Genomic DNA, 10,143 nt, shown 5'->3' with positions numbered 1-10,143 from the left:
TGTGAACCCCTGCCTTTGCTGGACGTGTTGTGTATCGGAGGAGTGACTGGTGAGGCGAAGAGGATAGAGACAACGGTGGAAGGAGGTCCTAGTCGAAGTGAATCGGTGACCTGGCGTTCAATGGCACTGGACACAAGGTGTGAGCACTCGAGTAAGGTAGCCACTGGTAGGACGGCTCGAGGTAGTGTCAGCAGACGTGAAGCTGTAGTCTCGTGGAAGGAGAGCACAGAGCCTTGACCGAGAGATTGGATGAAGGCGGGTGCGGCTGCTACTTTAATGTTGGCAGAGGAGCTGCTGGGATGATCGTCCAGGGTAGCTCCTCCAAGGAAACAAGCTCGCTCCCTTTCTCTTAGCCTCTAGGGTAGTATCCGTAGGCAGAGAAGGTGCCGAGGGCAAGGTGCTGGGCCCGCAGAGACGGAGGCGTTGATCTGGGCGGTGGGCTGGACCTGATGATGCAACAAGGTTTCCCTGCTTACAAGCTGTGTTGAAATGGGACCAACTTGTGGGCATATGCAGCACGCTGAACGGATGCTACCCCACCACACCCAAGATGAATTCTGGAGAGGGTCGTGAAGTATCCCACCGCTTGTGACTAACACGCGAGTACTTTGTCTTGGAAGCGGCGCCGTACACTGCGGGGAAGGTGAGACTCGGATGCGGAGAAGAAGAACAAGAAGACGAAGTACGGCGAGGACAAAGACGAAGACAACGCCAGCGTGCAGGAGGAAGGTCATATGAGTTGGAGATGGAGGGCCGTCTGTTGCTTAGACTGGGTCGAGTTGCGCTCGAGGCAAGGTCTAATTCGACTCTGAAAGGGGCGTCCAGAGGGTCAAGGACTCGAAGGTAGCTTGCATTGGAGACATTGGAGAGAGGGAGCCAAAGTCCGGGGCAAACGCCGTCCCGAGACTGGGGAGAGGCGAGCGGCGTGAATGGCACCTATCCGCAGGTGTGCTGGATTGGTGGTTGGGTTCGCTGGGCCACTAGGGGCAGGGTGCAGTAACAGTATCCGTACGTCATGTCGAAAAAGGGCCGATCAGCAAGTGCGATGACGGACAGGGCGAGGCCAGGAATGGCCGGACAGGAGAGATGACGGGACTCGGGCCCTCGGGCGAGATGAGTAGAGACTTTGAGAGTCATTCTGGTCTCGGGAAGAGGCACCGAGTGTCTCTGGAAGCTGGATGTGGCGTATTCGATGTGAGTGATTCGTTATGGTCGGAATGGAGGAACGAGATCTTTGACGTTTTGTGTTGCTGAGATTACCCTCGTTGATGCTGTATTTTCACACTAGAATGTTGGCAGAGAAGGCAAAGACGGGAGGAGAGAAAGTCAACGGACCGGGGAATGGAGACCGGCGCTGGGGCACGTATCGATGTTCTCCGTAAGGTAGTTCAGTAAACAAATCGGAACGGGTGGGGAAGCGGGGCCCCACCTCAATGCCCCAGAGCAAGAGAGAAACAACGCTCCACTGGGTAGGTCGTGACTGCGTGACTGCCTGCAAAGCCTCAATCATTTGGAGATTGGAAAGAAGCAATGGGAGGAAATTGCCTTGGACGGCAGAAACGGCAGGAGTCGGTCAGCGACCGGGAGAAAACATGTCGATGCGCGGGGCATTCCATCGTGGCTGCATGTATCTCGGCAGTACTCCCTACCATTCGCATGCTCCTACCTAACGCTAACGAGTTCCTGGTCTAGAGGCGGTTCCCGGTCGTGGTGGCGTTGCGCCAACCCACGCCTTCCCGCCGTTGGCAATTCAGAGGCGTCTTCTTTCTCTTTCCTCTGCTTTCAGAAAGAGACGTTTCTTTCATGACGGCTTCGATGGAACTTGGTCGCCACCAATTGGTCGGCGTATTGCCAACTGGTTCCCACCATCTGCAGCAGCGTTACATCCGTGGTTAACAGGGGCGAATTTCTCCAAGCCTCATGCCTCAAGGTTCTCTCTTTCTCTCTCTCTCTGTCCCTCTGTGACTCTCTCTCTCCTTTTCTCGGTCGATACGAACTACAAAGTATACGCATGATGAGCAGGATTTTGAGTGCCTTGGGCTGCAGATCGGAATAAACACCTCTCCACACCACTGCTCGGCATTTGATTCGCTTGGCACGAGTCTTTGTCATTCCGTCTTAGCTATTGACAGAGAGTGCAATGAACAAATTTATTACGCAGTCAATAAGGAAAATGCAACGTCCCGGGATGGAGGCTCCAAGACATAAACTCAAAAACAGGCTGGTGCCTGAATCATTTGCACTTTTTTAGAATAGAGGGACGGAGGCGCAGACGCACTTTTGCAAGTACTTCGTACGGAGTATCCGTCTCATCTAACGGATGTTAAACCGGATGCTGAACCTATGCTTAAATTTGTACTTTTCCCGTCATCCCAATTCCCTCGCAGTTGCATGAAAACCATAATCCCTTTCCTCGCGGTCGCACGCACAATGATGAGAAAATCAACCCGTCCAACACGGCGACTTACATGACGCCACGCCAAACCAACCAACCGTCACAGTCTACACCGCGCACCGCAGCAATGAGGTAGGTACTTTGCATGCTGTCGACGACAACGCATCCCCCGCCTCTTTGCTTTCCCAGATCCTCACACACCCACACACACTCTTTTTTTTCTTCTCCATCTTCAGTCTCCAGTTTCTCCCCCTCATCTCCCCCGCATTTCGAACCCGGCCAATCCACTTGGCCCTCTGCTACCCCTCATCACCCAAAGCCTCTCCCCATCTCCAGACTCCATCATCCATCGTCCCCGCGGATGCTTGAATGTCCGCATCAAATGTTCATAGTCAAAAAGACCATGTGCCAAGGAGCGGGGCCTCCGAGTCCTTTTCGGCCCGTTTACTGCTTTATTGGAGAAGCTTCATCGCTGTAGTATACATGTCGGCCAACTTCGGCTCTCGCGATGGGAGCTCGCGAAGGGGAGGACCAAAAGTTTGCGTGGAATCAGTGGACTGCATGCCCTGCCCTCATGATCATTCATGATTGAAAGAAACAGTTCCGATCTGACGTGCCCGTGCAGCTCGCAGCTCGCAGTAAAGCACGTAACGTTCCCTCGTACCCAAGCAGGCGGAAGACAGTCTAATTCGACGCTTCATCTGTCCAGTCTGTCTCTCAAAATTGCTGGCGTGCCTGCCATTGGACAAAGGCATCACAATATGCATAGCGGGGGTTCGGTGAGAATTAAGCAGCAAAAGGCAGAAGAAGCTTATGATGACTAGACTACCTGTCTGGTTCCGCGATTACGCCCGATTAAAAGTCCCTTAGCACACTCGAATTCCTTCGCCTTAGCTTTAGACGAAGGCACCTCTGAAGACCCCAGCCATGAACGCCACATGCGCAACCGTTTGCCCAACGCCCCTTAGCCGGGCGAGCCAGAGCAGACTATCAAGCTAGCAAGAGCTCCAGGTAAACCCATGATCCGGGTGATCCATGATATCCACCAGCTCCACGACTCAGCAAACGGGCCGAAGAGGTACCCATTCCTGTGCTTCTCCGGGCCTGCTTTCCGGAGCCGTCTCCTGATCTCTTGGGGTCTCAGTAGACGCCAGGAAGAATCCTCCACCGGACAATCTTCTTGTATTTCTCCCAGTCCTCGCCGTATTTGCGAGAGCACTTTTCGTCATCACGGCGGTCGCGGTGGATCAACAAGACGGCAAAGTACACAATGTAAAAGTACGTGATGGGAGTCGCCATGCCACGAGCCGCGCCCTGGATAACCTCACGACCATCAGCCATCTTGAAAGCTCCCTCGAGTCCGGCTTGGGCGTATCCAGTGCCCGCCGAGACGATTGTGTATCCAGCCATGCCTGTGGGCAAGCAGTACGGCCAGGCCTGGAGCCAGTCGCCAAGGTAGTTGATGTGACGAGCAACTCCCCACCAGCCCGATACAAGGAGGCGGCTTCCGGACTTGGTCTCGATGTACTTGAGGTGAGCGACGCTGGGGTCATCCGGGTTGCTGCGGAACGCATTCTTCTGGCTGTTGGACAGGCGGAAGATGGAGAAGGCAACACCAATGAGTCCGACGATACCAGCCATGCCCAAGGGACTCATCGAGACGGGGTACACAGCCAGGTAACGAGTCTGCAGGGAGTACACGAAGGGTACCCAGACGAGGTCGCCAAAGGAGAGCATGAAGCCAAAGCCGTCCGTGGTGATGTCAATGGTCGTCAGGATCGCGGGCTCGTTCCACCAGCAGTCGATCACGTACGCAAGCTGAACGGCGGAGACGAAGACACTGCTGTTCGTGACGAAGCCGTAGGTGCGGTGCTGTCTAGCCATCCATGCAAAGTTCATCAGAGACCAGCCCAACAGACCAGGTCGGATCTCCAGCCACTCTTTGATGTCGATTTCGCCCAGGAGAGGAATGGTAACGCGAGGGTTGAGCTCACGCCCAATGTACCAGTCGTAAATGAGGTTGCCAGAGTGTCCACCCGCAGCCAATTCGCGGAGCTCCTTGTTGCCCTGCTTGACGCTGAAGCTTCGCACGTACACGAACGTCGCAATACCATAGGCAATGAGCATGTTGGCGGTGACGACTTGGATGTAGTTGTCGGTGATGAAGGTCCAGAGGGGGAACTCGGCGCCCTGGGCGATGGTGCCGGCGAGGCAGACGGTCAGGATGAACATGCTGGAAGCAAAGGCTGCATTTGTTAGTAAAAGCCCATCTCTTTGCATTCGGACAGCTTACAGTTGCATCTGTACTTCAGACGGCCACCAGAGGCGAGCTCAACGCCATCGACCTCGGTCGCGGGAAGGATACGATAGAGGAGCGCGTTGAAGAGGTAGTATCCCAAGACGGCAGCAGTAACCTTGTTGTCTGCGAGACCCCAAATGCCCTCCTCGGGCCATCCGACTTCGCGCTTGAGCTGGTCGAGCTTCAGGGTCGAGGGGCTCAGAAGGGAAGGAGCAGGGCAGCCGGATACATCGTTGCAGCTGAAAGTGAAGAGGTAGACGAGTATCGGGAGACCGAAAGAGATGCCGAAGGCGCCGATGCTGCGTTGCGGCGGGTTAGCTAGGTATTCGTACAATGAGAATCTGAACTACTCACGGTCCTCCGAACTCATAGCCATGCGGCTTTTGGAACGCGTCCTTCTCTGCTTTGGACGCCATATTGACCGCTCCCCCAAAGCAAGTGCTGTCGAGACTGGGTAATGGAGAGGAAAAGGGGAGCAAGCTCGTGTCGAGCTTCGCGTGTCTGATTTGAGGTTGTTGGTGAGGAGGTTTTCGTAAATGAAGAGGAAAATGTAAATATTTGTACGCCCCACCAACCCAATATGGCAATACGAATGCGACAGTGATGGCAGGTTGAGAGCTCAGTATCGACCCCGGTTTCTGTTGATCGCCAAGTGGGCTGTGAAGGACTTCTTGCGCCGGAGCTCTGGTGTCCCGGGTGACCTCATGGAGCTCAATTCGATGACGCTAATACAGAGTTGAGCCGCCTCATTGGGCTGGACGAAGGGTGGGGCTACGAAACGGTTTACCTACCTTACGCTGTACGGTGGACCGCCAATCCCGTCTCGTCATAGCTTCCCGGAGGAATGGTTCCACCGAGGCAGGCGGCACCCGGGAGGATGTTCCCAAGCATCGGACGATATCAAAGCTACGCGGTCCGAAGGTTAGGACTGGAAGAAGCTTTTAGTGCTTGTGCGTCTACACTGCCTTTTTCGGGCAACACGAGTGTTTACAATTTTTATTCATTGGTGGTGTAGTAAATCGGCGAGAGGAATCCCTCCCGTCTTACACCTGCAAGGAACATTCATGGCACTGGTCCATCTGGACGTATCAGAAACGGGCGGGTCTTGTTACGGGCTGGCTGTCGGTAATCGGAGGGCCGCTTTTATCTGACACGCTGACTAAGATTGACACAGCGGACTGACTGTGTTCCATGGTACCAGATGCAATAAAGAGTACGCACGTGATCTGGAGATGGGTGGGTACCTCTCCGGACACTGCAGCCTGGCGGCGCTCTACCTCCGGCGGATGCTGCAAGGAGGGCCCATCCACCAATCAATGCCCACTCCCCGGTCACTCCCGTCATTCCCTGCAGATGAAGGCTGACGAATTGAAGTGACCAAGGTGGCTTTCGTGGCCAGGCAACTCATTCTACCTTACATTGCGCACCTCGATAATTCTCATCTTTCCCCAACGGAATTGTGTCCACGTTTCGCCATCGCTATTTCTCGTCGCATAGCAAAACCGCTACACCATTCGCTTCGATTCCGGGTTCCCAGCGACTGACTATCTCCAATTGACGTCGTAGGGGTCTTCTCGCGCCCACGTTACCCCCCGCGTCCATAGGGGCGCCGACATTAACGATCCTTCATTCCAACTCATCCTTATCGGCATTGCACCGGAACCTAGACAGAATCATGCATTTCCCGCATTCCTCGACACTTTTGCTCCTTCTCGCAGCTGCGACAGCTCGCGCCGCCGATACCGCGACATCCTCAACGACAACGAGTGCACCGGCATGTACGGCAGCATCCAAGAGCGGCAGCGGGGCTTTCTACGACTTGCGGCCGGATATCGCCGTCAAGCCCGAGGAGGGCAAGTCGTCCAAGTCAGGCGTCATAACCGATTATCATGCCAGAGGATGGGACTATGGCCGCAACTTCACCTTGAACATTTGCGCGCCAGTCATTGAGGCACTTGACGACGTTGAAGGCTTGACAAAGAGCGAATCCAAGAACGTTAGCGCATTCTATGAATACAAGAATGAGGTTTACTCCATTGGGCATGTATCCCACAAACACCTTTCACCGGAAGCGCAAATACTGATAACATTGATCTTCAGGTCATCATCCATGGATATCCAGACCCGTGGGCGCATACTCGTCCTGCAATACAAGAACGGTTCCCCATGCGGAAAGACCAAATCGAAACGATCCAAGGCCCACGATGGCGCCTCCTACAACAAGTACGCCGACGAGGAGGAAGCCACGGCTTTGAGCGCCTTTGGCAACACCCAAAACAAGGTCACTGCCGATAAGGACGACTCAGACTCGACCATGCGCCGAAAGTCTGCCACCATCTCCTTCCACTGCGATACCGAGCAGGTCGGTGGAGCCGCGCATATCTCCTTCGTCGGCTCAGACCCTGACGACTGCGCGTACTTCTTTGAGGCTCGTTCCCAGCATGCGTGTCCCAGAGCCGAGCCGCATCAGCCCGGCAGCGTCGGTCCCGGCAGTGTGTTTGCCATCATCTTTGTTATTGCCGTCCTCGTCTACTTTGGAGGTGGCGTGTTCTACCAAAGGACTGTCGCGCATGCGCGCGGTTGGCGACAGCTTCCCAACTACAGCCTCTGGGCTGGCATTTGGGGCTTTGTCAGTGTACGTAGTATCCGCGACTCTTTTTCTCAGAATCGATTCTGACATGATTTGCAGGACATGTTCATTATCGCTACTTCTTCTTGTGCACAGCTGCTTCCGGGGAGACGGGGATACAGCCATCTGTCTGGGTCACCGAGCAGAGGCCGCAACCGTGAGGATGAGAACCGACTGATAGACCAGCTGGATGAGGAGTGGGACGATTGAGGTCGCTAGGCGTGGGGTTGTATCATAAGCATTTGAGCATCAACTTTCCTTTGATTTACACAGATTGCGATTGCGTGTTGGAACTGCGGGACTGTTTTCAGGGGATGTAAGTGAGTCGCAGGCAACCACCCTAGATACCCCGTGTGAAGAATGCATAGACGATTCATGATGTTCGTGCAAGTTGAGTGTTGCCTGCTTGATATTCCATTGTGACTCGCGATCCTAGAAACTTTAGGCGGCGCTCAAACTGGGGCCCCGGAATCACCTCCGGCTGTACTAGAAACCACAGTCATGGTGTAAAAGCCCTGGCTGGCGTTGATGCTACCTTACTCGTACGATTCTCTCGGACATCGGGCGAGCTTGACAGGAAAATAGCGCAAGAATATGTTCATTGGGCCAATGGTAGTGCAGGGTGCTCCCGAGATGCGTCTGTGTTCAGGTCCGAGTTGAAGTTTGGCTCCCGGAGATTTCACGACGTTCGTTCGGAGACCGAAACCGGGGCGGGATGATGCCCCGCCACCGCCCCTCTTTCCAGCGTGATGTCACGGCGGGTACAGCCCGCAACCTCGGGCGACTTCTACTCCGAGTAGATTCTGGATTCATTCTCACTTTCTTCTCTCCAAACTTGAATCCCACGATATTGGAAGTGAGATCAAAGCAGTCACAATGGCGTCAAACAAGTACACTCTGGCCACGCGCCTCACCGTGAGTTTCAACCTCTCACCCCCAATGCCACCATGATACCATCCAAATCATCCATAGCCCCGTAACTCCGGGCATATCGGCTAACACACACCAAAGCTCGCAAATGGCAAGTCCATCCCCCAGATCCAGCTGGGTCTCTACTGCATGTCCGGCCGCGAAGCCACAAAATCCATCCCATGGGCCCTGACCGCCGGCTACCGCGGCTTCGACTGCGCGCAAATGTACAACAACGAGGCGGAATCAGGCAAAGCCATTGCCGAATTCCTCGCCGGGCCTCAAAACACACAGGGCCTGAAGCGCGAGGACGTGTCTTACACGAGCAAGCTGGCGAGCAGCAGTACCTCGTACGACGCCGTTCGCAAGTCGATCAAGGAGTCTGTGGAGGTTGCTGGGCTGGGGTACATTGACTTGTTTTTGCTGCATAGCCCGTATGGAGGCAAGGAGGCTCGGTTGACGAGTTGGAAGGCGATTGAGGATGCGATTGATGCTGGGGAGGTGAAGATGGGTGGTGTCAGCAACTATGGTGCTGCTCATGTGAGTTTTCACCCGTGACTGATGTTCTAACAAAAGGCCATGAGCAACGACACTGACGACTCCCTTAGATCGAAGAGTTGATGGCCTCGAAGCCTCGCATCGCACCCGTCATCAACCAGATCGAGGTTCACCCCTTCAACACGCAGACTCGCATCAGAGAGACCTGCGCCAAGCACAACATCGCCATTGAAGCCTATGCGCCACTAGCCCGCGGCATGCGCATGAAGCACCCCAAGATCCTGGAGCTGGCTAAGAAGTACGGCTGCACTCCTGCGCAGCTATTTGTTCGGTGAGTAATCGCCCTTAATTCCAACCTCCATGCAACTGTGATCTTTGAACACTTCTTAGTGGGGTCTCAGCAGCTGACTATGGCTCTTCTAGATGGTCTCTGGACCGCGGCATGATTACTCTTCCCAAGAGCGTGCGCCAAGAGCGCCTCATTGAGAACGCGAACGTGGCCGAGTACGAAATCTCCCAGGAGGACCTGGCTGTATTGGACGCGCTCGATGAGCATTTAGTGACCGATTGGTACGTTTTCGAATGACTCGATTTAGTGTGTGTAAGAAAGTGAGGCTAACAAAAGGTGATAGGGACCCGACTGAAGCTCCGTAAGTTAGGCTATGTGAAAATTGAAATAGAAAAACTTTCAAATCGTATCTCATGCTATTTTGACTGTGACCAATCAACCGCATGCGACATGCAGATAACTCAGCCATCAGCCGAAGTGGATGAATTCATCACGTGGCTGCAAGCTGCCTAGAAGTCTGGACGAATTCCCTCAAGTTTCCAGCTTTTCCCCACGCCATCCCCAATGGAACCTTAACATCATCAATATGCGACTCCTTAACACCACGACGCTCAAGGTGAAGGAGTTTGTCAGTGAAAGACCCAAGTATGCCATTCTTTCCCATACCTGGGGCTCGGAGGAAATCGTTCTTCAGGATACAGAAGCAAAGGACGAGGCTCCTTCTAGTGTGAAAGCCGGATGGAAAAAGATTAGGGGCGCCTGTGCGCTCGCTCTGGGTGATGGCTTTGACTGGATCTGGATCGACACATGCTGTATCGACAAGTCTTCAAGCTCTGAGCTATCCGAGGCCATCAACTCCATGTTCCGTTGGTACAGGGAAGCTGAGATCTGCTACGCCTACCTTGAAGATGTGCCTCCTTTGAGATACGCTTCGCTCATTGGCTTTCAGGATCTCGCCCTTGATCTGGACTCGAATCAAACTATGTCCATCAGAAAGGATCAGAACACCTTCCTCGGAAGCCGATGGTTCACTCGAGGTTGGACTCTCCAAGAGCTTATTGCACCGCAAAGAGTCGAGTTTCACGCTTCGGACTGGTCCTTTCTTGGGACGAGGAGTGATCTTT

At 54.1% G+C, this 10,143-nt stretch overlaps 3 protein-coding genes across 3 annotated transcripts; 2 read left to right on the top strand and 1 right to left on the bottom strand.

The window, feature by feature from the left end:
• Positions 1-3,535: 3,535 nt before the first annotated feature.
• Positions 3,536-5,110, bottom strand: ERG24_2 (erg24, C-14 sterol reductase; the record flags this gene model as incomplete). The annotated part of the gene is made up of 3 exons (XM_053192560.1): positions 3,536-4,641; positions 4,689-4,993; positions 5,049-5,110. 3 exons carry the CDS (start codon positions 5,108-5,110, stop codon positions 3,536-3,538), a joined length of 1,473 nt encoding a protein of 490 aa, XP_053049917.1.
• A 1,259-nt stretch (positions 5,111-6,369) lies between these two features.
• On the top strand, positions 6,370-7,533 carry MRL1 (Cation-independent mannose-6-phosphate receptor CI-MPR; the record flags this gene model as incomplete). Its single annotated transcript, XM_065759427.1, has 3 exons — positions 6,370-6,734; positions 6,795-7,329; positions 7,384-7,533. The coding sequence occupies 3 exons, from the start codon at positions 6,370-6,372 to the stop codon at positions 7,531-7,533; spliced, it is 1,050 nt and encodes a 349-aa protein (XP_065611991.1).
• Positions 7,534-8,199: 666 nt separating this feature from the next.
• Positions 8,200-9,316, top strand: N0V96_011886 (uncharacterized protein; the record flags this gene model as incomplete). Its single annotated transcript, XM_053192562.2, has 4 exons — positions 8,200-8,238; positions 8,335-8,772; positions 8,841-9,061; positions 9,154-9,316. 4 exons carry the CDS (start codon positions 8,200-8,202, stop codon positions 9,314-9,316), a joined length of 861 nt encoding a protein of 286 aa, XP_053049919.2.
• Between the last annotated feature and the right edge of the window lie 827 nt (positions 9,317-10,143).

The sequence above is a fragment of the Colletotrichum fioriniae genome (genome assembly GCF_027942845.1).
Source record: "Colletotrichum fioriniae strain IMI 355084 chromosome Unknown scaffold_19, whole genome shotgun sequence".
NCBI classification, from domain to species: domain Eukaryota; kingdom Fungi; phylum Ascomycota; class Sordariomycetes; order Glomerellales; family Glomerellaceae; genus Colletotrichum; species Colletotrichum fioriniae.
The sequence above is the reverse complement of the archived record's forward strand: the minus strand, read 5'-3'. Positions and strand labels throughout refer to the sequence as shown.